Below are 27,400 nucleotides of genomic sequence, written 5' to 3'. Positions count from 1 at the left end.
AGTCAATAAAACATTCTAAATCTAATTCTTAATTTTTTTTTCTTGCTAATCAGAAACTTGTGAAGTTTTTAAAACTTGTAAATTATCATAATCTTTATTGATATTTTACTGTTATTTTCTTTGAAACTGTAGCTTTGAACGGATTATCCTATAACAATCTGATGGGCTTAACGGCAATTGTCGGTGACAGAGTGTCATGGCACATCATGGCTATCGGCGACTTCACCAACGAACATGGGATGTCCGTTCGTGGACACACTCTCCTGCATAACTCTCGCCGCACCTCATCGGTCGAGGTCTTCCCTGGAGTTTCTGAAACTGCTTACATGGACGCAGACATACCTGGTAAGCAATAGTTATGTAGGTATTTTTTAAAGGCGCATTTTACCAAGGATCAAAGTAATGTACAATAAAAGAAAGTTACAAAGAAACAAGGAAAACTAAAAATACAAAGGATTAATGACCAGGCTGATTGAAAAAGTAAGTTTTTCTTGAAGATTGCAGTTGAAGACGATTCCCTGATGAGTTTTGGTAATTTGTTAACATTCCTTTGGTCCAGTAAAAGAAAAAGACTTGGAGCCGGCAGATCAAGTAGGCCTGCGCTCCCAGAGAAGGGTTTTATCAGAGCAGGATTGCAGCCCGGGGAACAATAGATTGGAAAAGTAATTTGAGCAAGATCTTGGGGAGCATTTATAGACATAAAGAAGCAGCTTGACAAGGATTTGATCTTGACTAGGCAGCCAGTCGAGTTGAGACATACGATTTGAAGCACTAGCAAACTAAAGATTGATAGAGAAAGCCATTGTTTCATTGCCTCAGAATATTAGGTCCTTACTGGAGTTTGTATATCAATTTCTTTAAATTGGTTTTTATATTTTGGCGCTCCTGGTCAATGGAGTTTATTGATCAAGAGTGGTCTCCAAAGTTCATTCGTTGATTTTTTTTCCCTAAAAATTATGGGTGGGTGAGTTCAAAGAAATGATTGAAAATCAAAATTCAGGTTTATTTGTTTATTTGTTTGTTTGTCCTGTTTTTGTCCCTCTTCGTTCTGTTGTATCTGAGATTAGTTCAAAAGTCCTCTTGTTAAAGGCATTTCTATACTAGACTTGATCTGTTAAATATGCCAACATATTTGCCTCTATTTCATTGTGTCTAATATAATTATTATTCTAGTAGTTCTTTTATGTACAATTTGCACTATGGAAATAAAATGTTGAGTTGAATTGAATTGAATAAGTATGTTTTTCTTTTCCCCAACAGGTATCTTCCAAGTCTCTTGTGAAACAAACTCCCACTTAGTTGAAGGAATGATGACCATCTTGACGGTGCAGGACAAGGCGGACCAGGCGCCACCCACAGTAGGTTCTAAGAAGAGGTCGTACTTCGTTGCTATTGCAGAGGAATACTGGGACTATGCTGAGACAAAGTGGGACCCAGTTAGGAGTGAAAGTTTGACAGATCCTAAGAGGTAAGAGAAAGATCGACGATACATTTATTTTTTATTTTTTGTTTTTTTATGGGATTTTGGCCACCCCCCCCCCCTTTAGGACGAGGGTCCGCTTCAAGGTTAGGGCTACATATAAATTGATTTGAGCTATTAACCCAGATCAACTGCAACCAGGGGCACATGAATTGTCACCCACTCCTGAGGCTAAAACAGCTGTGTTACCCCCCTTCACATTCCATGTTACCCCCCTTCACATTCCATATATCCACTATAGGAGCCTGGTTGGTAGAGCAGAAAGCACTACCTTCCACATGCAAGGCTCCGGTCCGGGATTTAAATCGAGGTCTCAAGAACTCACAAAGCCAACCTATTAGGGTGATCAGGTTGGTGTAATGGTGTCTGGCCTCACCTTTCCGCCTTGGACCCCGGTTTGAATCCCACTGGGGGCACTATGTGGATTGGGTTTTCAGTCCCTACTTGACTGCTTGGGATTTCCATAGAATAATCCTCTGGCGTTTCCTCCCACATCTAAAACTGAAATTTCTTCATCATTTTCACTTCTCGTTTGGCTCTGATTAGAGCATTGAGAACATTTGTTTAGATCCAGATCCGGAACATTATGAGGTCCCTTGAGTAACTCTCTCTCTGCTTTGACTTTTCCAGTGTTGGCTATGTGTTTGTCGCGCAAGGCGACTTGTCAATCGGCTCTCGTTACAAGAAAGCACGCTACCGAGAATACACCGACGCCACCTTCAGGATGGAGAAGCAACGAACAACAGAGGATATGCACCTTGGAGTCTTGGGTCCACTACTTCATATGGAGGTTGGGGAGACGGTTACTATTGTCGTGAAGAATACGGCATCTCGACAGTATGGTCTTGAGCCTTTTGGTGTTCTGGTGTCAACCAACGATACAGTTAACGGTATGTAGCCACATGAATTCAAATCTATCAAAGTAGAGCAACATTTTTCATCTACAATTTTTTTTTCATCTCTCTTTCATTTAGTTGACCGAGGTCAGAATCATGTTGAATACCCCAATATGCCTGGCATCTGTACAGCTCAGTTCTTGCTTTTCCCATATTTCTCCTTCCATGGTTTTGTGACCAGGTGATAAGCTGAGAGACAGGTTTTTTGATGCAGTCAGTTCATACACCATGGGAAAACACTTGGACAAATTTAATAATGCACTCATAATATTCATTTTTGTTTTCCTTATTTTTTTTTCAGAAAGAGGCATAGCTCCTGGAGCCACCAAGACCTACCAGTGGAAGGTGCCAGACCGATCAGGACCCAGCGCCACCGATCCTAATTGCATCGTCTACGCCTACTATTCCCACATCAACAAAGAGATGGACACCAACTCGGGTCTCATTGGTCCGATGGTCGTCTGTCATCCCGGAATTCTGGGAGAGAACGGACGCCGTCAAGATGTCGACCGTGAGATTGCTCTTCTCTTCACCGTGTTGGATGAGAATAAAAGCTGGTACTTAGATGATAATATTCAGGAGTTTTGCGGGACGCCTTCTGCTGTCGATAAGGCTGATGGCGACTTTGAGGAAAGTAACCTCATGCATGGTAAGTTAAAGGATTTGTGCTTGTGAAATATGTTGTTAAGGGTGCTCTGCAAACGTCCTTTGATTGACTGTGATTGAAGATTGATTGATTGATTGTGTGATTGACTTTTACTTTTGAATTTTTAAAACAAACACTTTATTCATTCATAAAATATACAGAACTTACAAAAACATAGAAAACTTAAAAATTGCATGTACATTTTTGAATAGAAAAGAAATCTTTGTTACGTAAAAGAGGTTGGTAGCAGGGATTGAAATTACATCGAAATTAACACCATCTTTGCCCTCAGGAACCCATTTACCCCTGGGAGGAGAAAAGCAATTATAGTTGAGTGTCTTGCTCAGGGACACAAGTATCATGACCGGGATTCAAACCCACACTCTGCTGAACAGAAACACCAGAGCTGGACTTCGGGGCTCTTATAACTGCTTGGCCATGACACCCTACTGTATACAGTAGGGTGTCATGGCCAAGCGGTTATAAGAGCCCCGATTTCTGTTCAGCAGAACTATTTAGCCCTATATAGAACTATTCATGTGTGCTGTAGTGTAATAAGAAAGTACAAGGCCCCAGGGCTACCGGGTCCTACTGTAGTGCTAAGCAAACTGTATTTCTTTCACAAGAATTTTTTTAAAGCCTGGATTCAAATGAGACCTGTCTCTTGATTGCTTGAATTTTTTTAAAGCCTGGATTCAAATGAGACCTGTCTCTTGATTGCTTGAAATCTTTGTCATTTTTACAGGTATTAATGGGTTCTTGTTCAGTAATTTGCATCACTTGGATGTGGAAGAGGGCTCGGTGGTAGAGTGGTACTTGCTCGGTATCGGTGACGAAGTGGACGTCCACTCTGTCCACTTTCACGGCCAGACGGTCACTTATAGGACGTCTATGGTTCATAGAGTGGATGTCTTTGAATTATTCCCTGGTAAGTAACTCATTTTATGGCAAGCCTAGAAGTATGGACAAGTTGTTAATGGTTTTTTGCGTTGATAGTCGTGTCGTGGTGGTGGTGTATAACACATTCAGGTCTCAGGGATCGAATACTGCTCTCACGAGATCTCTGCTCCCGCGTGAAGCTGCTGTCTGATGACTCAAATGAGACTGCACAGCCCAAGAGAGCAGGTACTCTGAAAAGGGGCCTGTGGCTGATTTCACAAAGCAATAAAATTCATCGCAAGACAAATTTTCAGTTTCACCATAGTGATTTGTATTGTGACATCACGTTTTACTGAGCAACTACGATTGATTTGCAGTTACGATCAATAAGATCTTTGTGAAATCGGCCCCAGCAGTCTCACAAGTATGCAGTTCTAACGCGCATCAATGTATGGGTAAAACCAAAATTAATATTCTTTATCCCAACTTTCCATCTATTTCATTTATTATTAATATTATTTACTACAGGTGTTTTTGGCTCAGTGCAGATGAAGGCAGATAACCCAGGGAAATGGCTCATGCATTGCCACGTTCACGACCACATCCTAGGTGGAATGGAAACGGAGTATACTGTTCATGCAAGTGGTATGTACTAAGTAATTCCTGCAATAATTTTAATTGTTTCAAAATGTTAAGGTTTTTTTTTTTACAAAATGTATTTTAAAAAGTCAATATTGTGTGACCAAATTCAAGCTTTGATTATATTTTCTCTTCAAGATTAAAAAACAAATTTGCAGATTTTTGTTTAGGTTCCAACTTTACAAAGAATTTCAGTAAAAAGAAAACGGTTGTTAAAGGCACTTGACAATATTGTTAATTACTATAAAAAAAAATGTTTAGGATAAAAACTTAATTGGTATTAACAAGCAATGGAGAGCTGTTGATTGTATAAATACTGTGAGAAACAGCTCCCTCCGAAGTCGTGTATTTTTTTGAGAAAGAGGTAATTTTGTTCACTGAAATTATACAAGACTTCAGCTGAAGCCTTTTATTATGCATCTGAAAGCACAAAAATCTGTACAACAGGGTTTTGTTTTTTTCTGCGTGTATATGTGTATGCCTTTAAAGGATTCAGGTACAAAATGTCCATAGATTTACATAAAACTTACAGGGTTTGAAGATAATGATAGTGGAAAGCTTCCTTTCAAATATTACTTACAGAGGTGCTGTAGTTTTTGAGAAATGAGTAAGACAATGTCATGAAAACGCGTTTGTAAATGCTTAAAATAAATTTGGTCTCACGAGACCCAAATTATTTTCATGACATTGTTTTACTCATTTCCCCAAAACTACAGTACCTCAGCACGTAATATTTTCAGGGAAGCTTTCTACTCTCATTATCTTCAAACTGTGTAAGTTTAGTGTAAATCTGTGGACATTGTGTTTTTTTGTCCTACAAAAAGTAGTTGCAAACAAACGTCAACAACTTCTCAATCTTCTACCCACATCTTCAACAGGGGAGACAACAGCAACAGCACCAAGTACAACATCCACTGCATGCTGCATTACAGGTACTATACTAATTATTGCACTGGGTATCGGGCTGGCATGGAAGTTCAACTAACATCATGCCCAACTCTGCCAGGGACTGGCATCGTATTTGGTCCTTGGGATTAAGTAAGAACATTTTATCGTGTATAAGGGCTAAACCTACATGTGGCCCCTACGTAAATGGTTAAACATCCTAACTCAACATTTTGGTTTCATATTTATTAAAACTTCGTTCTTAAGTTTATCCCAACCGAGTAATATGCCTGTGATTTTGATCACAGATATGGGGTAGGTACTGGGTACATGTATACAGTGCTAACACACAACGGTGTACAGTGTATATGGGTAAAACTTAAAATTAATATCATTCTCTCGATGCCTCTTTCCATCTATAAAACTTCATTTTGGGTATATTTGATGTTTTTCCATTTCAATATTTCAAAGGCCTGTTTATGGATGTGAATAAAAAAAAATCTCGGCCTCTTTGTACACTTTCATATCTTTTTAAAGCCATTGGACACTTTCGGTAAACACCATTGTCCAAGGCCCACACTTTGTGTATCACAACTTCTATATCAAATAACAAACCTGTGAAAATTTAGGCTCAATCGGTCATCGGTGTCTGGAGAAAATAACGGGAAAACCAACCCGTGTATCCGCGCATTTCGCCGTGTCATGACATGTGTTTAAAAAAAATCCGTAATTCTCGCTAACGAGAATTGATATTGTTTTACTGTTTTCTCAAAAAGTAAAGCATTTCATGGAATAATATTTCAAGGGAAGTCTTTCACCACTACCTTCTGTAAACCCTGTAAGTTATTTGTAAATCTGTGAATATTTATTTTTTTTTTCTGTACCGAAAGGGTCCAATGGCTTTAAGGCAGCTTATTTATCAGCCGTTTTACCATGGATAGGCTTCAAAAGACTTTTCAGGATCATTATCACAATTTTTGTTTTCTGATTTTTCCAAGGGCCCCAAAATTAGAAATTAGACTTAAACTTGGAACAAAATCATCGTGCCTGTCCAGAACACAACTCATCTATTTGGCTAAAACAGTTGGTCGTGTTTGAGTAATTTTGTTTGTCACCATGAGATAAATTTGTTTTTCAGATTTTTTTATAACCAGATTATCCAGAAATTTTATAGTTATGCACATTGATTTTTATTACTTCTAAATAGGTTTATACCTTTTTTTCCACCTCAGAAAAAGGCGATTTAAAGGCAGTGGACACTATTGGTAATTACTCAAAATAATTATTAGCATAAAACCTGACTTTGTAACAAGTAATGGGGAGAGGTTGATGGTATAAAACATTGTGAGAAACGGCTCCCTCTGAAGTGCCATAGTTTTCCAGAAAGAAGTAATTTTTCACGAATTTGATTTCATGACCTCAGATTTAGAATTTGAGGTCTCGAAATCAACCATCTAAATGCACACAACTTCGTGTGACAAGGGGGTTTTTTCTTTCATTATTTTCTCGCAACTTTGTCGACCGATTGAGCTCAAATTGTCACAGGTTAATATTTTATGTATATGTTGAGGTACACCAAGTGAGAAGACTGGTCTTTGACAATTACCAATAGTGTCCACTGTCTTTAAAAAATAATAACATCTACATAAAAAAAAAAAATTAATTTGTGCCAAATACTATTGGTTCTTGCCCTTCTTTAATTATATCTGAGTTAATTGTTTAATGACAGCTAAGAGTTTGCTGGGGTCAAAAATATTTTTAAAAATACTTTTTTACATTTTTAGACTTATTACGAATGAAAAAACTTGTTATGATCCACTGATCTATATTTTAAACATTCCATTCATTAAAAAACAAACGTGCTTTTCCAAACTATAATTATTACTAAGGTGAATTTCCTTTGGAACAGAGTACAATTTCATTGTACTTTTTTCATGTGAATGTTGTGTCTAATCATTATAGTTAGTTCATAATAATTCATCAAGGGGTAAGCCTTGCAGTTTTGTTGAAATTTGGCTAAATTTGCGTTAAATTGCATTTTAGTTGAAATTTTGCAAAATTTTGCCTAGAATGACAAGGGGTAACCCTTGCATTTTTGTTGAAATTTGGCGTAATTTGCCTAAAATCACAAGGGGTTAGCCTTGCAGTTTTGTTGAAATTTTGGCAAAATTTTACGTATAATCACAAGGGGTAAGCCTTGCAGTTTTTTGAAATTTTGCTAAATTTGCCTAAAATCACAAAGGGGTTTGCCTTGCAGTTTTGTTGAAATTTGGCTAAATTTGCCTAAAATCACAAAGGGGTTTGCCTTGCAGTTTTGTTGAAATTTGGCTAAATTTGCGTTAAATCACAAGGGGTAAGCCTTGCATTTTAGTTGAAATTTTGCAAAATTTTGCCTAGAATCACAAGGGGTAACCCTTGCATTTTTGTTGAAATTTGGCTAAATTTGCCTAAAATCACAAGGGGGTTAGCCTTGCAGTTTTGTTGAAATTTTGGCAAAATTTTACGTATAATCACAAGGGGTAAGCCTTGCAGTTTTTTGAAATTTTGCTAAATTTGCCTAAAATCACAAAGGGGTTTGCCTTGCAGTTTTGTTGAAATTTGGCTAAATTTGCCTAAAATCACAAAGGGGTTTGCCTTGCAGTTTTGTTGAAATTTGGCTAAATTTGCGTTAAATCACAAGGGGTAAGCCTTGCATTTTAGTTGAAATTTGGCAAAATTTTGCCTAGAATCACAAGGGGTAAGCCTTTCCTTTTTCGTGAAATTTTGCTAAATTTGCCTTAAATCACAAGGGGTAAGCCTTGTCTTTTTGTTGAAATTTGCCTAAAATCACAAGGGGTTATTGAAATTTGGCTAAAATTTGCGTTAAATCACAAGGGGTTAGCCTTGCAGTTTTGTTGAAATTTGGCTAAATTTGCCTAAAATCACAAGGGGTTAGCCTTGCAGTTTTGTTGAAATTTGGCAAAATTTGCCTCAAATCACAAGGGGTAAGCCTTGCCTTTTTGTTGAAATTTGGCAAAATTTGCCTCAAATTACAAGGGGTAAGCCTTGCATTTTTGTTGAAATTTTGCTAAATTTGCCTAAAATCACAAGGGGTTAGCCTTGCAGTTTTGTTGAAATTTGGCTAAATTTGCCTCAAATCACAAAGGGGTTTGCCTTGCAGTTTTGTTGAAATTTGGCTAAATTTGGGTTAAATCACAAGGGGTAAGCCTTGCATTTTAGTTGAAATTTTGCAAAATTTTGCCTAGAATCACAAGGGGTAAGCCTTGCCTTTTTGTTGAAATTTGCCTAAAATCACAAGGGGTTAGCCTTGCAGTTTTGTTAAAATTTGGCAAAATTTTGCCTTAAATCACAAGGGGTAAGCCTTGCATTTTTGTTGAAATTTGGTTATATTTGCCTAAAATCACAAGGGGTTAGCCTTGCAGTTTTGTTGAAATTTGGCTAAAATTTGCGTTAAATCACAAGGGGTACCTTGCAGTTTTGTTGAAATTTGGCTAAATTTGCCTCAAATCACAAGGGGTAAGCCTTGCATTTTTGTTGAAATTTTGCTAAATTTGCCTAAAATCACAAGGGGTTAGCCTTGCAGTTTTGTTGAAATTTGGCTAAATTTGCCTAAAATCACAAGGGGTTAGCCTTGCAGTTTTGTTGAAATTTGGCAAAATTTGCCTCAAATCACAAGGGGTTAGCTTTGCAGTTTTGTTTAAAATTTTGCCTAGAATCACAAGGGGTAAGCCTTACATTTTAGTTGAAATTTGGCAAAATTTTGCCTAGAATCGCCTTGCATTTTTGTTGAAATTTGGCTAAATTTGCCTAAAATCACAAGGGGTTAGCCTTGCAGTTTTTTGAAATTTGGCTAAATTTGCCTCAAATCACAAAGGGGTTTGCCTTGCAGTTTTGTTGAAATTTGGCTAAATTTGGGTTAAATCACAAGGGGTAAGCCTTGCATTTTAGTTGAAATTTTGCAAAATTTTGCCTAGAATCACAAGGGGTAAGCCTGTTCTTTTTTGTGAAATTTTGCTAAATTTGCCTTAAATCACAAGGGGTAAGCCTTGCCTTTTTGTTGAAATTTGCCTAAAATCACAAGGGGTTAGCCTTGCAGTTTTGTTAAAATTTGGCAAAATTTTGCCTTAAATCACAAGGGGTAAGCCTTGCATTTTTGTTGAAATTTGGTTATATTTGCCTAAAATCACAAGGGGTTAGCCTTGCAGTTTTGTTGAAATTTGGCTAAAATTTGCGTTAAATCACAAGGGGTACCTTGCAGTTTTGTTGAAATTTGGCTAAATTTGCCTCAAATCACAAGGGGTAAGCCTTGCATTTTTGTTGAAATTTTGCTAAATTTGCCTAAAATCACAAGGGGTTAGCCTTGCAGTTTTGTTGAAATTTGGCTAAATTTGCCTAAAATCACAAGGGGTTAGCCTTGCAGTTTTGTTGAAATTTGGCAAAATTTGCCTCAAATCACAAGGGGTTAGCCTTGCAGTTTTGTTTAAAATTTTGCCTAGAATCACAAGGGGTAAGCCTTGCATTTTTGTTGAAATTTGGCTAAATTTGCCTTAAATCACAAGGGGTAAGCCTCACATTTTAGTTGAAATTTGGCAAAATTTTGCCTAGAATCACAAGGGGTAAGCCTTGCATTTTTGTTGAAATTTGGCTAAATTTGCCTAAAATCACAAGGGGTTAGCCTTGCAGTTTTTTGAAATTTGGCTAAATTTGCCTCAAATCACAAAGGGGTTTGCCTTGCAGTTTTGTTGAAATTTGGCTAAATTTGGGTTAAATCACAAGGGGTAAGCCTTGCATTTTAGTTGAAATTTTGCAAAATTTTGCCTAGAATCACATGGGGTAAGCCTGTTCTTTTTTGTGAAATTTTGCTAAATTTGCCTTAAATCACAAGGGGTAAGCCTTGCCTTTTTGTTGAAATTTGCCTAAAATCACAAGGGGTTAGCCTTGCAGTTTTGTTAAAATTTGGCAAAATTTGGCCTTAAATCACAAGGGGTAAGCCTTGCAGTTTTGTTGAAATTTGGCTAAAATTTGCGTTAAATCACAAGGGGTACCTTGCAGTTTTGTTGAAATTTGGCTAAATTTGCCTTAAATCACAAGGGGTAAGCCTTGCATTTTTGTTGAAATTTTGCTAAATTTGCCTTAAATCACAAGGGGAAGCCTTACATTTTAGTTGAAATTTGTCAAAATTTTGCCTAGAATCACAAGGGTAAAGCCTTGCATTTTTGTTGAAATTTGGCTAAATTTGCCTAAAATCACAAGGGGTTTGCCTTGCAGTTTTGTTGACTATTGGCTAAATTTGCGTTAAATCACAAGGGGTAAGCCTTGCATTTTAGTTGAAATTTTGCAAAATTTTGCCTAGAATCACAAGGGGTAAGCCTTTCCTTTTTCGTGAAATTTTGCTAAGTTTGCCTTAAATCACAAGGGGTAAGCCTTTCCTTTTTGTTGAAATTTGCCTAAAATCACAAGGGGTTAGCCTTGCAGTTTTGTTAAAATTTTGCTAAATTTTTCCTTAAATCACAAGGGGTAAGCCTTGCATTTTTGTTGAAATTTGAATAAATTTGCCTAAAATCACAAGGGGTTAGCCTTGCAGTTTTGTTGAAATTTGGTTAAATTTGCCTAAAATCACAAGGGGTTAGCCTTGCAGTTTTGTTGAAATTTGGCAAAAATTTGCGTTAAATCACAGAGGCAAGCCTTGCATTTTTGTTGAAATTTTGCTAAATTTGCCTAAAATCACAAGGGGCTAGCCTTGCAGTTTTGTTGAAATTTGGCAAAATTTGCCTCAAATCACAAGGGGTTAGCCTTGCAGTTTTGTTTTAAGTTTGGCTAAATTTTGCCTAGAATCACAAGGGGTAAGCCTTGCATTTTTGTTGAAATTTGGCAAAATTTGCCTAGAATCACAAGGGGTAAGCCTTACATTTTAGTTGAAATTTGGCTAAATTTGCCTAAAATCACAAGGGGTAAGCCTTGCAGTTTTTTGAAATTTGGCTAAATTTGCCTCAAATCACAAAGGGGTTTGCCTTGCAGTTTTGTTGAAATTTGGCTAAATTTGGGTTAAATCACAAGGGGTAAGCCTTGCATTTTAGTTGAAATTTTGCTAAATTTTGCCTAGAATCACAAGGGGTAAGCCTGTTCTTTTTTGTGAAATTTTGCTAAATTTGCCTTAAATCACAAGGGGTAAGCCTTGCCTTTTTGTTGAAATTTGCCTAAAATCACAAGGGGTTAGCCTTGCAGTTTTGTTAAAATTTGGCAAAATTTTTCCTTAAATCACAAGGGGTAAGCCTTGCATTTTTGTTGAAATTTGGTTATATTTGCCTAAAATCACAAGGGGTTAGCCTTGCAGTTTTGTTGAAATTTGGCTAAAATTTGCGTTAAATCACAAGGGGTACCTTGCAGTTTTGTTGAAATTTTGCTAAATTTGCCTAAAATCACAAGGGGTTAGCCTTGCATTTTTGTTGAAGTTTGGCTAAATTTGCCTAAAATCACAAGGGGTTAGCCTTGCATTTTTGTTGAAGTTTTGCTAAATTTGCGTTAAATCACAAGGGGTTAGCTGTGCATTTTTGTTGAAATTTGCCCAATTTGTCCATAATCACAAGGGGTAACCCTTGCAGTTTTTAGAAATTTTGCTAAATTTGCCTAAAATCACAAAGGGGTTGGCCTTGCAGTTTTGTTGAAGTTTGGCTAAATTTGCGTTAAATCACAAGGGTTAAGCCTTGCATTTTAGTTGAAACTTGGCAAAATTTTGCCTAGAATCACAAGAGGTAAACCTTGCATTTTTGTTGAAATTTGGCTAAATTTGCCTCAAATCACAAGGTGTAGTAAGCCTTGCATTTTTGTTGAAATTTGGCTTAATTTGCCTTAAATCACAAGGGGTAAGCCTTCCATTTTAGTTGAAATTTGGCAAAACTTGCCTAAAATCACAAGGAGTTAGCCTTGCAGTTTTGTTAAAATTTGGCTAAATTTTGCCTAGAATCACAAGGGGTAAGCCTTGCATTTTTGTTGACATTTGGCTAAATTTGCCTTAAATCACAAGGGGTAAGCCTTGCATTTTAGTTGAAATTTTGCAAAATTTGCCTAAAATCACAAGTGGTAAGCCTTGCATTTTTGTTGAAATTTGGCTAAATTTGCCCTTGCATTTTTGTTGAAATTTGGCTAAATTTGTGTATAATCACAAGGGGTAGAAAGCCTTGCATTTTTGTTGAAATTTGGCTAAATTTGTCTAAAATCACAAGGGGTTACTTGCATTTTTGTTGAAATTTTTGCTAAATTTGCCCAAAATCACAAGAGGGTTAGCCTTGCATTTTTGTTGAATTTTGGCTAAATTTGCCTGAAATCACAAGGGGTCAGCCTTGCATTTTTCTTGAATTTTGGCTAAATTTGCCCAAAATCACAAGGGGTTAGCCTTGCATTTTTCTTGAATTTTGGCTAAATTTGCCTAAAATCACAAGGGGTAAGCCTTGCAATTTTTGTTGAAATTTGGCTAAATTTGCCTAAAATCACAAGGGGGTAAGCCTTGCATTTCAGTTTAAATTTGGCTAAATTTGCCGTTGCATTTTTGTTGAATTTTGGCTAAATTTGCCCAAAAATCACAAGGGGTAAGCCTTGCAGTTTTGTTGAAATTTGGCTAAATTTGCCTAAAATCAGGGGTTAGCCTTGCAGTTCTGTTGAAATTTTGCTCAAATCAGATTATCAGATCTTGTAAAGTGGATTTTATTTCACATGAAAATTACAAACAAATTACACTTTGCATTTTACAAGTCAAGGACTACAGTACTAAGACAAAATTTCCCTGTACCGGGAAAGGACTCTGTGTTTTACAAAAAAAAGGGAACATTTAAACAAAATAAGCAGTAAGTTCTCAGGGGGCAAAATGGTACAAGTTTAACCAAATAAACCACGCCATCTTAAATCAAAGTTGACCCAGGCATTGAAGGAGCATAGAAATGTTCCTCTGGTAAGGGGCACATCTAGGAGGACAAATCTAAGTTTGTATCGGAACATTGCAAAGGGCACTACAGCTAAAGCACAGGGCACCACGGCAAAAGCACAGGGCACCACAGCAAAAGCACAGGGCACCACAGCAAAAGCACAGGGCACCACGGCAAAAGCTCGGGGCACCACGGCAAAAGCACAGGGCACCACGGCAAAAGCTCAGGGCACCACGGCAAAAGTACAGGGCACCACGGCAAAAGCACAGGGCACCACGGCAAAAGCACAGGGCACCATGGCAAAAGCACAGGGCACCATGGCAAAAGCTCAGGGCACCACGGCAAAAGCACAGAGTACCATGGCACTTGCCAGGGCACCACGGCAAAGCTCAGGGCACCACGGCAAAAGCTCGGGGCACCACGGCAAAAGCACAGGGCACCATGGCAAAAGCTCAGGGCACCACGGCAAAAGCTCAGGGCACCATGGCAAAAGCACAGGGCACCATGGCAAAAGCTCAGGGCACCACTGCAATAACAAAGGGCACCACGGCAAAAGCTCAGGGCACCACAGCAATAACACAGGGCACCACGGCAAAAGCACAGGGCACCACGGCAAAAGCTCAGGGCACCATGGCAATAACACAGGGCACCACGGCAAAAGCACAGGTCACCATGGCAAAAGCTTAGGGCACCATGGCAATAGCACAGGGCACCAGGGCAAAAGCTCAGGGCACCACGGCAAAAGCTCAGGGCCCCACAACAATAACACAGGTCACCACGGCAATTGCTGTGAGGGCAGCTGTGGTGCAGTGGGTTATTTCGAGGCTTGTTGACTCTTCAGCTGGTCCTCTTTAAGGAGACAATGTTCCAAATTCACAAGGAAAGAAAACTTAGTTCAAACGGTTCACACACATCTATACCATATGTATATGTACACAGCCTATCTCTTCTATTAACAGTTCAGTTATACAATTGAGATTTACAAATATATTTACATTAGGTTGACAAACAAATTGCCAAAACTTTGTTTAAAAAAAGTCTCAGCATAAAGAATGTTTCTTGCTGGTTTGTGTTGCCTTTTGTTTATCCAAAAGCAAAGGTGTTTAATGAGTGACATGTCCCTCTTTTGATAACATGTATATACATATAATGGGTCGTATAAGTTTGAAAGTTTGTCTAGTCTTGGATAACACTGATATTGTTTTTAAAGCAAAACAAAACAATTTCACAATTAATATTTTTCAACGGAACCCCACGTTAGTTGAACGGATCTGCCAGCTCATGGATTTTCCCCAACTTCTGTTTCATGCGCTCTTGTTGTAGCTTCTCAGTAAATGCCTTCATCACCAACATCACCCTCCTATGAGAGAAAACAGATGAAGAAAAAATAACAGCGGTAGGTTAAAATAAAAAACCATGATCACATTTCACAGTCTACTCTTACTACATCTAAAATCTGTCAGGAAAAAATAGTGGAAAGCCATGCACGTTTTTCAGCATGTCAACCCCAACCATTGTTCTGAATCTTGGTTTAACAACCCAAATCAGCTGTTGCATTTTCAGGCACAGTTTTCTAAAATATATGACTTCATTTCAGAGAGAAACCTTCACAGAAAAACTGCTCTGGTATGAACATTATCAGTAAGCTTTCAGACTTAAAATAAACAATGATGTTTTTTCTCCTTGTAAAAAAGAGACATGCAACTTTCTAATTGCAAAAAGAAAAGAGGAAATGGCTGATCACACTTAAGTTTAGTACAGTGTTTTTATGTTTTCTTTGGCACTGTTTTGAAAAGTAAAAGAGGAAATCAGCTCATCAGCTGATCAGCTGAAAAGTTCAATGCCCAATAACACCGGTAGGTGAGTTAATTATTAAACTTGACAAAGTCTGCTGGTGGATCAGTGCTGATGTTTTAGTGGATAAGAGGTTCAAGCTGCAACGAGTTTCCCTGTAAAGCATTGCTCAAGTCTAACTTACCTGATTGAGTTTCTTGAATTCAACCACCTGAGCGAAGATATGTTCCAGGATATGTTTAGCATCTCGTGAGTCGGCCGGCAACTTGTTACTCACTCCAAGGATTTCTCCGCACTCTCGAACGTAATATTCCAAATCGTCATCCGTGCCTGAAAAAACAAATTGAATATAATGTATTCAAGGGAAGGTTTACGTTTGGTAATCGGTTTTTAAATGAATGGCAATACAAACTTACTTAGTTAGAAGTTTAGCAGTACCCTAGTAGTACTAACATGGGCCGCCGTCAAAAATTTGACTCCTCAAATTGGCGTGCCGTGTTAGTTCACGACATATAAGGAAAAACCATGCAATTACCAGGAATATTTGTGTTGATCATTATGTTCTACTTTCAAAACATCTTTCTAACCGTATGCATTTTCTAACAAACGGTTACAAATGTTTTCAAAGACCAACTCGCCCGGACCAAGGCAAGGTGTCCCTTTAATTTTTTGTGAAGTTCAAACTTACATTTGTTTGTGATTTGTGCGAGTCGGACTTTTTCTGATGAGAATGATTCATCGAGGTCAAACAGATCGAGGGCTGGTGCCGGGAGCTCCCTGAACGCTGGAGGAAAGACCTGTAAGGATAAAACAAAATCTTAATTCTTCTATCATCAACCAATCAAAAAGAAATTGATAAAGTGCCAAAATCAGAATTGGTTCCAAGGCCCTTATAACAGAAGAAACACTATTGGTGATACAGCTCCTGAAAAAGGTAAGCTTTCAGGAGTGTCTTCCATGTATGCAGTGAGGTGGTATCTCTGATCTATTGCGGAAGCTTGTTTCAACATTCATGTTGGTCTGAATATTTGTTTGGTCGAGGTCCAAGAATTCCACCAGCTTGAGAGCAATCTACAAGTTCGGCAGACCAGGCGCTATTCTACTTGTTATTGATTGTGCACCTCTTGAAACAGGTGAGCTTTCAGGAGTATCTTGAATGTATGCAGTGAGGTGGTATCTCTGATGTATTGTGGAAGTTTGTTCCAGATTCTGTGTCCGTATATAGAAAATGATCTATCAGGAAAAGAGACTTCTACTAAGATGGGGACTTGAACCAGGGACCTACAGCCTTATGTAACAGTGCATTACTAAGTAACCTATCTAGCCCAAGGAAAAAGTTATGTTGCTATTTTTTAATAAACCAATCCCGTGTAATACTTTTTTATTGTACATTTTGTTGTCGAGCGGATAAAAACACATTAATTTCTGAACTTACCGCTGGTTGAAGTGAAGGAAGGGGCGTCTCAAACTGTGGTTGGATCAAAGCAAGCTGTTCATGCTTGACTCCAAGATGCTCAAAGGACCTGCGTAAGTTGAAGAAATAATTTAAAGGGTTTTGATTCCTTTTGTAGACCCAGTTTTTGGCCATGACATGAATCCCTACTCAGTGTGAACGAAGATGTATGTAATATAATTTAACTGTAGAAGTTTCAGCTTTTGGTCGACAAGTGTTTAATAAAAAAAGTGAAAATCACAGAGCAATGTTTTCAGGAGAGTCGCATTAATACGTTGTACATGCTAAAATAATTTTCCTCCCCGAGACAAAAACTTTTTAGTTTTTTTTTTTTTTTACTCATTAGTCAAAAAACTACATTACCTCAAAAAGAGCCGTTTCTCACAATGTTTCACACTATCAAAAACTCCCCATTACTCATTTACAAGTAAGATTTTGTATGCTAATAATTATTTTGAGTAATTACCAATGGTGTCCACTGCCTTTCACGGAAGCTTTCTACCATCATTATCTTCAAACCATTTCAGTTTAATGTAAATCTGTGGGCGTTGTGTTTTGTGTCTTGGCTTTCTATGACATAGACCCCAGGACCACGCCCTAAGGTTTGAGTGGACTATAAACAGACCTGATAACTTTGGGCACCGTTGTGGTATCCAGAGTGTAGAGTTTACTACTAAACAACGAGTTGAAGTCACGCGGTGTGTCGTCGTGCTCTTGTAAGCAACATCTTAGATTGTCCGCTAGTTTCGCTGTGTCAGGCAGCATGTTGTAATCAGATATCTATCAAAACACAACAAGACAAGAATTTGTTTGTTTCCTGATCAGATGGGTCAAAGGCCAAGTCTTCTTCCATGCCTCGAAATAACCCACGACACCAACAGCAGTTGATGTCATGCCCTGTGCAGTTGCTGTGATGCTTTGTGCAAAGTTCAAATAAAAGTTTACAATTTTCTCAAAATATCGGGGAAAAATTGCTGCACCTCTTCAAGAGTGAAGTTCAAGGCATGTGCCTAACTACATGGATCTGCTAACCGTAGCATCTATAGCATTGGGTACAACATTCTCTGTGGTAAGCCAATGAGAAACATTCATGCAAATATTCCCCTTTTACCTTGATGAATATTCATTAAGGATCCTTTTTATATGGCATTGAGTACAACATTCTCTAGATGGTAAGCCAATGAGAAACATTCATGCAAATATTCCCATTTGACCTTGATGAATATTCATTAAGGCTTACCTCAGGATCCTTTATACGGCATTGAGTACAACATTCTCTGTGGTAAGCCAATGAGAAACATTCATGCAAATATTCCCCTTTTACCTTGATGAATATTCATTAAGGATCCTTTTTATATGGCATTGAGTACAACATTCTCTAGATGGTAAGCCAATGAGAAACATTCATGCAAATATTCCCATTTGACCTTGATGAATATTCATTAAGGCTTACCTCGGGATCCTTTATACGGCATTGAGTACAACATTCTCTAGATGAGAAACATTCATGCAAATATTCCCATTTGACCTTAATGAATATTCATAAGGCTTACCTCGGGATCCTCTGCATCTATGGCATTGAGTACAACTTCTCTAGATGGCAAGCCAATGAGAAACATTCATGCAAATATTCCCATTTGACCTTAATGAATATTCATAAGGCTTACCTCGGGATCCTCTGCATATATGGCATTGAGTACAACATTCTCTGGATGGCAAGCCAATGAGAAACATTCATGCAAATATTCCCATTTGACCTCAATGAATATTCATAAGGCTTACCTCGGGATCCTCTGCATCTATGGCATTGAGTACAACATTCTCTGTGGTGAGCCACTGGAAGAGTACATCCATGATCTTTGCATTTTCTTCCTTGTCGAGATATTGATCACTGAACATATGGACTGAGCCAAGCACTGCAAGTTTACCTTTTGAATACTGAGGAAAAAAAAGTCAAAACCACCTTCAATTTTTTTAATTTTTCAAACAGTATTTTTGTTTTACAGTCTTTGGATACTTTGTGTTTTGAAATTTTTACTCTGTATATTTTCATATTTCTTTATGTTTTTCTGTAATAAAAATAAATTATATTTATATTTTCTTATGCTCTGTAGTTATTTTAAACGCAATTCAGCCTCTGGCTGCCGAGTTTTAATGTATTTTTAATAAACCAATAATAATTTTTGACAACTGAAAAGGAGGGCGTAGATATTTGAAGCGGTTGGTTGTTTCAAATTTATCTTGTTCAAGACATTCTTTAAAGTTGGTAAAGATAAACACATTTTGTTTAATTTTAGTCAAAAAAACTTACTGATTAAGAAGTTTAGGGCCTATATTATAACAATTTTTTCGGTGAATTTTTTCCCTCTAAAATTAAGTCATATTCAAGAAAAAATGAGGACAATAATGTGCTGAAAACTGTGAAAGGTCTTTCAATAATCAAACAATTCAAGCAATTACTAACCTTCGATGAGTGCAATGCACATATGGGTCTGTTGAGTGGGAAAGACACCGTTCCCGTTGATAAAATGGCCGTCGCTGGTTTGGCCACGTTTAACGTCGCTCCAAACGGGAACAGGTACGTTAAGGCTCTGAAGGCAAAAAAATAGCAAAACATTACATCAACAAGCAAAAAGTACTGCTTAAAATATTTCTGCTAAGCAAAAATAAGCAGGAGACCAGCCACAGACTGTCGTGACATGGTATTTTGACTGGTAACCTTACTCTGGTAAGCATAATTTTGTTGGGCTTAGCAACTTCCCCCATGCACTATCCCCCAATGGAACAAAATTACCACCAGAAGCAAAAATGGCTCAAATGTCCCAGCGTTTAAGATCATGCTAGAAAAACGCAAAATTTAGCGATGCATGTGTGACTGCACTTCATCAGCCACATCTAAGGCGATTTCGGATTTGTACAGTAAAAAAATATCAAGAAATATAAAGAATATACTTTCAACTTCACACAAATAAAATTCTGCTGATTAAAACAAAATTAGCAAGATACCAGTCACATAGAGTTATGGGACAAGACACTTTGGTTGGTAACCTTTTTGATATTAGGATAATTGTGTTACGCTTAGCTACCTTTTTCCAGCTTAAGCAGCTTTATGAAATTTGGCCCAGCATAGAGCTGCTAAAGCAGAAAGTATTGCTTAACAATGTTTTCTTAGCAGAAAGGAGCAGGATACCAGTTTACAAATGGTAGATGTGACATGGTATTTGGGCGTGTAAAATTCTGGTAATGAAAAATTTATGAAAGAAATTCCCAAAATGCTTGCTTGCCATGTTTATTTATAGTAAATACAATCATAAGCAGAAGTCCATGCAAAACTGCAGTGCATCTATAAAAAAAATTGTAAAACTGGCATGCGACATAAATTTAATCTTTAATAGCTGCTCTACAAAACAAGACACCATCAAGTGAAATAAAAGAGGTAAATTACCATGGAAAAAAAATCAAATTGTGCTCTTCATGCAAGGCTTTGATCAAGCAAAATATTAACTGCCTAAACTTATGTTTTGCTAGCTGTAAATTTTGCAAGTATTACACAAATAGGACCAATGGGCTCTGTTTAAGTATGCATTTTTGTTTCCTTCACACAGTCGATCACATGGTACAAAGTAATGTATGTGAGCACTTAAGGTTCCAAACATGTTTAAATATACAGGAGATTTGCACGTTCCATGGCATTGCTTTTATGCCGGCCTAAGCAGAAAACATTGCTTAACAATGATAAGCAGAAATGAGCAGCATGCCAGTCACAACTTGTACATGTGACATGTAAGTTTGGCTGGAAACGTTATTGTGGTAAGCATAATTTCTTGTGCTTAGCTACAGCTCTATGAAATTGGGCACTGGAACTGCACAGAGGCCAGCGAGGCCAAAGCCTCCATTGCCCCAGGTCTTTGGCCTTGGTGCCCCTTCAAAATTTGTCCATAGACTGTGAGATTTCCAAATGGAATTGCCGTTTGCAACATGAAATTGAAAATGGCCTCCCCTTGATGAAAGTCAAAGCCAGGGCCCAATTTCATTCTGCACTTACGACCACGACTCCCCACTTACGTGCGAGCGCCGAATTTCTGCGCTAGCCTTGTTAGCATAGAATGCTTGGTATCGTGGAGTACGCAAGCCAAAATTCGCCGCTAACCTGTGAGATACGCTTACCGTATGCACAGAATTCCAAGCGCCGATTCTGTGCTTACGGTAGGCAGAGCCATGAAATTGGGCCAAGCTGATTTACAAATTATCTAAATATGGAAACTTATAAGTAAATACATACATGTATAGAGTGCAACAGAAACAGAAATAAAATTCAATTTGAATCTTTCAGTCCTTGAACTTTCTAAAGATGTTGGGATACACCAAGTGAGAATACTGGTCTTTAACAATTACCAAAGGTATCCAGGGGTCAATTTCACAAGGAGTTGGGAGATATTAAAAACTATAGTCCTAAGTCAGGACGAGTAACATGCCTAACTCGAAATAAGATTAGTCTTAACTCTTTGTGAAATCCTCCCCAGTGCCTTTAAGCAAAGTTCAAGGTCTAAAATAAGTTGCTCTAAACACTTATTTGATAACAAACATCCATGCTTTAAGTTGCATTTAATGGTAAGGACTCACTCCCTATAGTTTGAGCCTTTTTCGTCATTTATTTCAGACGCAGGAGCGCCTGACTGAGCTGCGTCTTTCCTTTTGGTTTTTAAGGAGAGGAAGAAAAGCGTTACAGTTTAAACAGGAGTAATGGTTTGATGGATAGTCAGTTATTCACACATCGTCAGGGATCACACCCAAGTTTTTGCTACAACTTTGGAAGCGGCAACAGAGGGACCAACTTGACTCTGCAGTGGGTGTGACCGATTTTCATACACTATCGTGGCACGTCATGGCCGAGCGGTTAAGAGTACCGGATTCAAGTTCTGGTGTTTGATCAGCAGAGTGGTGGTTCGAGTCCTGGTTGGGACACTTGCTACATAAAATTGGGGAGGTAGTGCTTTCTGCTCTACCAGCCAGGCTTCGGACTGATGATACCCGAGCCTACATCCATATGGACTGTAAAGGGGGTATTCCTGTTTCAGCCCCAGGAGTAGGTGGCAACGACCTCTGGAATAAAATAATTGTAGCCCACACCTTGAAGTGGCCTTCAGGCTTTGTGTGTCTGGCTATTTTTTTCATAAAAAAAAAAACTATCACCATTCGTGTCAGTCAACAACCGCCATAATGTACTGGGTGCACGCGGGCATATACCGCTACACAAATGGACCCCAAGCGAACTTCTTTCAGACAGTCCAGAGATTGTAAAACAATGACCACAATTCACTAATAAAAGCTTGCATAACAGTTTTAAATACCCAAACTGCCCCTAAGCTTAGGCTGTAGCCACAAGGCAATGGGAAAACCCCTGTGAATCACTGACTTGCTCGGGTGTTTTTGCTTGGCCTGGGTGAACCAATAAATCAAGGCCACTCAAACTTTTTATTTTGTTTCTCGTATAATGAAGGAAGTCAGGAAAAATTAGTTTTAAAATAAAAAAATTCGCAGAGTAACTAAAAAATGCATAACTTGGCAGTTAGTGACTGTCCCTCCCCTTTGAGGTGGGGGGGGGGATGCGATTTTATTATAATTCTGACAGAGGATACTAGAATGGCTACTTACTTTGTGTCGTTTCCAGCCTCATCTTCACCGATGCTCTGAACGATCTTTCCTGCTGATACACTGATTGCCCTGAGATCATGACAGAAATTATAGAAACAATCTTAAAGGCTACTGGAAACTTTTGAAGATGACACAGATTGAATGGTATCGGCATGTTGTGGTGAACGGTCCTGTGCACTGAACACAAGCTCTGGTGTTTCTTATCAGCTGAGTGTGTGTGTTTGTGTCCCTAAGCAAGACACTTGTATCCTTAAAGGTTTTTGATACCTTTTGTAGATCAAGTTTTGGCCATGACATGAATCCCTACTCACTGTGATCGAAGATGTTTGAAATAATTTACCTGTAGAAGTTTCAGCATCATTAGTTATCAAATTTTTTAGAAGAAAAAAAAAGCAATGTCTTTAGGAGAGTTTTTAGGAAACTCTAGTACAATAGACTGATCCATTAAGCCCCGCCCTATTACGTATTGACCAATCACAACCCATCGCGCAATCAAAAGTCCGACAAAGTAAGGTCCAACATGCGTGCGCGTATACTTGGTGCGCGCGGCAGAGTTGTGCAAAATGGTCTAGAGAGGCCCATGTGTTCTTACTCACACGTGCGTGGTGGGCGGAGCCTAATGGATTGGTTTATTCTTAAGTGGGGTGAGCACAAACATCGATATTTATTTTGGGAATCAGACATTTCTCTCCATAAAATTGCAGTAGTTTTTGTCTAGTCACAAGTTTACTGGCCCTACACTAAAACTACGAACCTGAGGTCCGATCTGCAAGTTACTTTTTACATACTGTAAAGTCCCACTGACCTGTTTAAGACTCCGTTCGCCACCAGTGCTTCCTTCGGATGAAAATATTTGTAGTAGGATGTCCTGACTACACTATCTATTTTGAAACAAAACATTTTTATAAATCACAAATTTAAAACTTCGAAAAGCTATTACAATATGTTCATGAGGGCAAAATCAGCAGTCAGATAAAACTGGAAGAATAAGAAGCCTGGTAAATGGAACGCTAAATATTTAGAATTAATTTAAGACAAGAATTTAAGGACAAGATTACAATGAAATTTTTACCATTGTTGACCATAATGCCGTACTCCTCCAATAAGAAGTTAATATTTGTGTCGAATTTACTCTCTCCACCTTCCCCCATCATGACAAGAACGCTTCCTCCTCCGTCAACAAACTTCTTGATGACTTCAAACTGAAACAAGAAGGACAAATATTTGTTAATTATGTGACCAAAGAATTATGGGGTTTTTTTTGGCTCAGAAAGAGACCTGAGCCTAATTTCACAAGTGAATTTTTGCTTGTGTGTGCGTACTCCACGTTACTTGGTTTTTAAGGCTGAAACAGCTAGTGCAAAAATGTTGCGCTTGCACTGTAAGCAGAGAATGGTGATCATAAGCACAGAATTCGGCAGTAAACAACATAACCATGTATTTAGGTTCGGAGTTTTTTCCTTTGACAGCGCCCAATGTCATAGAGCTGCTCAAGAACAAAAACTAGGCTTATCAACAAAAATACCACTCACTCATATCCTCCCTAGTTTTGCTTATCGGATTTTAGTTTTAAGCATCGTACAGATACGAAATTTTCAAATCTTGTATGTTAACATAGTATCCCAATTTCTTGACACAAAACTAAATTTTACTGAAAAAATGTCATCCCAAAAAATGAACAATACTAGCATAATCTAGGCATTTTGTGATAATTATACAGAAATGACCCTTGGAATAATGTACCAGTGGTCAACCAACTGAACTACATGTATCCACCCCAAGTGTCAGAGGTCTCCCTACGTGAAATTTGTAGGGTTTTTGTTCAGGGGTGCCATACAGCCTGTAACTGCCATATAGCCAGGGAACACACCAACCAGTGTTGTAGTAGAAACCTCTAAGTCCAAGACCGAGACTAATGGGGAGACATCCCCATCCAAGACCGAGACCAAGACAGAGAAACCCCAAAAAAGTCTTAAGACGGTCTCGAGACCGAGACCAGGTCTCGAGACCTACAACACTGTCACCAATGTTTAAAACAACACCTGGAAAGCGGCAGCAGAGGGATCACCTAAACTTTACCATGTTGGTTTTCTTTTCGGGTTTATAACGTAATAACTTTTGGTGAAACAAAATCATTGTGGAATGAACTGAATTTGAATACAAACCTCTGGGGCAGTGAATTTCTCTCGGGGTCCCGCCAAGACGAACACCTTAACATTAGCAAGCTTCTCTTCAGTAATCTCATCCTTTTGACTGTAACAATCAATCAAAATACAATCATTAAAACAGGTGGAAACGTCTGAAAGGCAGTGGACACTATTGGTAATTACTCAAAATTATCATTAGCACTCAAACTTACTTGGTAACGACTAATGGGGAGCTGTTGATTGTATATAACAATGTGAGAAACTGCTATTTCTGAAGTAACATAGTTTTCAAGAAAGAAGTAATTTTCCACGAATTTGATTTTGAGACCTCAGAATTAGATTTTGAGGTCTCAAAATCAGGCATCTGAAAACACACAACTTCGCGTGACAAGGGTGTTATTGCTTTCATTATCATCTCGCAACTTCAACGACCAATTGAGCTCAAATTTTCAGTTTTGTTATTTCATGTAATATGTTGAGCTACACCAAGTGAGAAGACTGGTCTTTGACAATTACAAATATTCTTTAGTAATAATAATAATAATAGTGGCTTGTAATATAGCGCTCATATCGGTCAGAGGGTGACGCTCAGAGCGCTTCAACAATCACTATTTTCCTGCAAGGAATGTGGTACTAATTGAATTTATAAGACTTAGGTCGTGTCCGAATTGGTGGCTACGGCTGTGGCTACGACCGTTGCCAGGGGTGTTGCTAAGGGCGTCCTATACTTCAATGCATGACGACGCGGCCATCCAGCCGTAGCCGTAGCCGCCAATTCGAATACGGCCTCACTCTTTTCACTCATTAAAAACACCAGTGCATGTATGTGGTGCTCTTATCGGCTCGGCAATGACATGGCAAATTTTACATTGAAGTTTTTTTTAACCAAATTTAAAGTGTGTCTGTCCATGTGCAGTATTATTTTTCTGAATTTTTTGGGCGCTTCTTTAGTAATTTTTTTTATTAATGTTTTCCTTTAAAGGGTGTATGTACTTTTTGTAGGAAAAAAAAAAAAAAATGTCCACAGATTTACACTAAACTTACACAGTTTGAAGATAATGATAGTAGAAAGCTTCCCTTCAAATATTACGTGCTGAGGTGCTGTAGTTTTTGGGAAATGAGTAAAACAATGTCATGAAAATAATTTTGGTCTCATGAACTACAGCACCTCAGTAAGTAATATTTTAAGGGAAGCTTTCCACTATCATTATCTTCAAACCCTGTAAATTAAATGTAAATCTATGGACATTTTGAAAAAGTACCCAAATCCTTTAAGGCGAGACTGAAAATTTAAAACAAAAGAGTTAATTTCTCCCCTCTCTTGACCATGAGGTGTCTTAATGTACCTGGTGATCTTCCAATTGCTACGTAGCTTTTTATGTAGACTCTTGAAGCCATTCTGCGGTGTGAAGAGTTCTCTTTTTGATACGTCAAACGCAATTGTTGTCCGTTGACTTTTGTCTTCCATATCCTGTAAAAAATTATAAAAAAAATTAAAACAAAACATAATTAGTTTTAAATCGTCACCTTTTTTTTCTCAAATAAAAATGCAGAATCTAATGCACATTGTCACTCATTGTGACCAAAACAAAATCATGAATGAAAAAGTGGAAGATAGAATTTTCTTACTTTAGACTGGTTTGTGATTCCTCACACAATCTTATAAAGTGTTTTGACACAAACAACATTAGATGTAGTGAATAGTGACGCTACACAGTATAAAACGTCATGGCTGTACATGGAATAAATGCATCCTCTATGAGTAATGACGCCTTTTTGAATTCATGTGACAGCCAGCAAATGCGCACAAACTACAGTTTCATAATAATATAATTGTACATTTGTAAATTGTAAGTTGTTGTGGTACTTGTAGTTGTACCGCAAAAGAAAGTTACATTACAAAAAAAATGTTTACAGTCACACTACCTCCATGCACACACACTGCAGTGACAGTCAGTCCCGGCTACAATCCCTTTTTGTTTGTTAACAATGACTATTCAAAGTAAAACATTAATAATACATGACTCGCCCCTTTTTGGATAACTTTCCGAATGGCGCCACCACTTTTTCACTCATGTTTACAAAAAGGGGATACTCATTGTTTATGTAATACTAATATGTGAACTAGATAATTATTTATTCATATCGAATGAAAAAGTGGTGGTGCCATAGGGGGCCTTTGGAAACTTATCCAAAACATGTAGGGCCTATTATTTTTATATAGTAATAATATTTAAAAAACAAATTAGTATTGTAAAAAAAACAAATGTAAAAATAAAACCACCCCCAAAATTAATGCCAAGACCACCACCCAGATAACGGAACCTTACTGTTAGTTTTTCCTCTAGTCCTAAATGGGGTAATTAGGCTTCAGAAAAGAAAGAATCCATTAGCAATTAGTTGCAAAGGAAAACATAAACAAATTTGTTGAAAGGTTCGTTTACCATACATGCCATACCACAACTGGTTAAGGGCCGTGGCCCATGTCTGACTATGCGTTGTTTATCGTTGCCAACAACGGGGGGACCACATAGTTACTTCTTTATTTAGCTATAACTTCACCTCAAATTCATAACCAATAGTATATGTAGCTAATGTCACATTCGTTGATCCAATATTTCTAAAGTGAAATCATTAATTCATTCTTCAAATACCCTGAAATCGCCAACAATTTTGAGGTTTATCTCGCTTACCTGCGATATCGGCGCCATGATGAATTTTGCTTCTATGAAACTATTCTTAGGCGTCCTCTATCCCGTGTGGCAGAATCGCGATTTCACAATTAAACGGGTTGTTTGAACACGGGGTGGAGCGTAAAAACGAGGCTGATAGAGGACACGGACAGCGGCTAAGAAGAGAGAGGCTGGGGGAGTGGTTATTTGTTGTTGTTGTTTTTTGGGGGGGCATCGGAGGGGCTGTGACTCGTACGTTGAAATGATACATTGTGTACGCTTTTCATTTTAATTTATATCTTAAGAAGCACAAATGAAGTACTTTTATTGTGGTT

At 38.0% G+C, this 27,400-nt stretch overlaps 2 protein-coding genes across 4 annotated transcripts in view; one reads left to right on the top strand and one right to left on the bottom strand.

Moving 5' to 3' along the window:
* LOC117304692 (hephaestin-like protein) overlaps positions 1 to 21,533 on the top strand; it is a 33,555-nt gene extending 12,022 nt beyond the window's left edge. Inside the window, exons 11-18 of one of the 2 annotated variants that reach the window (XM_033789288.1) lie at positions 133 to 345; positions 1,261 to 1,468; positions 2,111 to 2,370; positions 2,678 to 3,025; positions 3,768 to 3,950; positions 4,430 to 4,546; positions 5,419 to 5,472; positions 21,252 to 21,533. In XM_033789288.1, coding sequence (XP_033645179.1) covers positions 133 to 345; positions 1,261 to 1,468; positions 2,111 to 2,370; positions 2,678 to 3,025; positions 3,768 to 3,950; positions 4,430 to 4,546; positions 5,419 to 5,472; positions 21,252 to 21,271 — 1,403 coding nt within the window. In that variant the 3' untranslated portion in view covers positions 21,272 to 21,533. Of the gene's footprint in view, positions 1 to 132; positions 346 to 1,260; positions 1,469 to 2,110; positions 2,371 to 2,677; positions 3,026 to 3,767; positions 3,951 to 4,429; positions 4,547 to 5,418; positions 6,029 to 21,251 lie in introns of those variants that run through there. The other variant, XM_033789286.1, reaches the window with a different exon arrangement.
* On the bottom strand, positions 13,938 to 27,127 carry LOC117304693 (intraflagellar transport protein 52 homolog). 2 transcript variants are annotated; one of them, XM_033789289.1, is made up of 14 exons: positions 27,087 to 27,127; positions 25,740 to 25,864; positions 24,412 to 24,499; positions 23,319 to 23,448; positions 23,052 to 23,127; positions 22,247 to 22,315; positions 21,215 to 21,283; positions 19,056 to 19,182; positions 18,374 to 18,529; positions 17,217 to 17,371; positions 16,574 to 16,661; positions 15,827 to 15,935; positions 15,323 to 15,468; positions 13,938 to 14,704 (listed from the first exon to the last, which is right to left on the bottom strand). In XM_033789289.1, the coding sequence occupies exons 1-14, from the start codon at positions 27,102 to 27,104 to the stop codon at positions 14,672 to 14,674; spliced, it is 1,389 nt and encodes a 462-aa protein (XP_033645180.1). In that variant the 5' UTR covers positions 27,105 to 27,127; the 3' UTR covers positions 13,938 to 14,671. The 2 variants fall into 2 exon arrangements, with proteins under 2 accessions (XP_033645180.1, XP_033645181.1); XM_033789290.1 differs by lacking the exon at positions 21,215 to 21,283.
* Between the last annotated feature and the right edge of the window lie 273 nt (positions 27,128 to 27,400).

This window comes from Asterias rubens, chromosome 21 (genome assembly GCF_902459465.1).
Source record: "Asterias rubens chromosome 21, eAstRub1.3, whole genome shotgun sequence".
NCBI classification, from domain to species: Eukaryota; Metazoa; Echinodermata; class Asteroidea; order Forcipulatida; family Asteriidae; genus Asterias; species Asterias rubens.
Note: the sequence above shows the minus strand (reverse complement) of the source record. Positions and strands in the feature narration are given on the sequence as shown.

Coding starts and splice junctions, on each gene's coding strand:
- LOC117304693 (XM_033789289.1), bottom strand. Junction 21,284..22,246: donor GAGGCTGGAAACGACACAAA/GTAAGTAGCCAT, acceptor AAAAACCAAAAG/GAAAGACGCAGCTCAGTCAG. Junction 16,662..17,216: donor ACGGTGCCCAAAGTTATCAG/GTCTGTTTATAG, acceptor CAACTTACGCAG/GTCCTTTGAGCATCTTGGAG.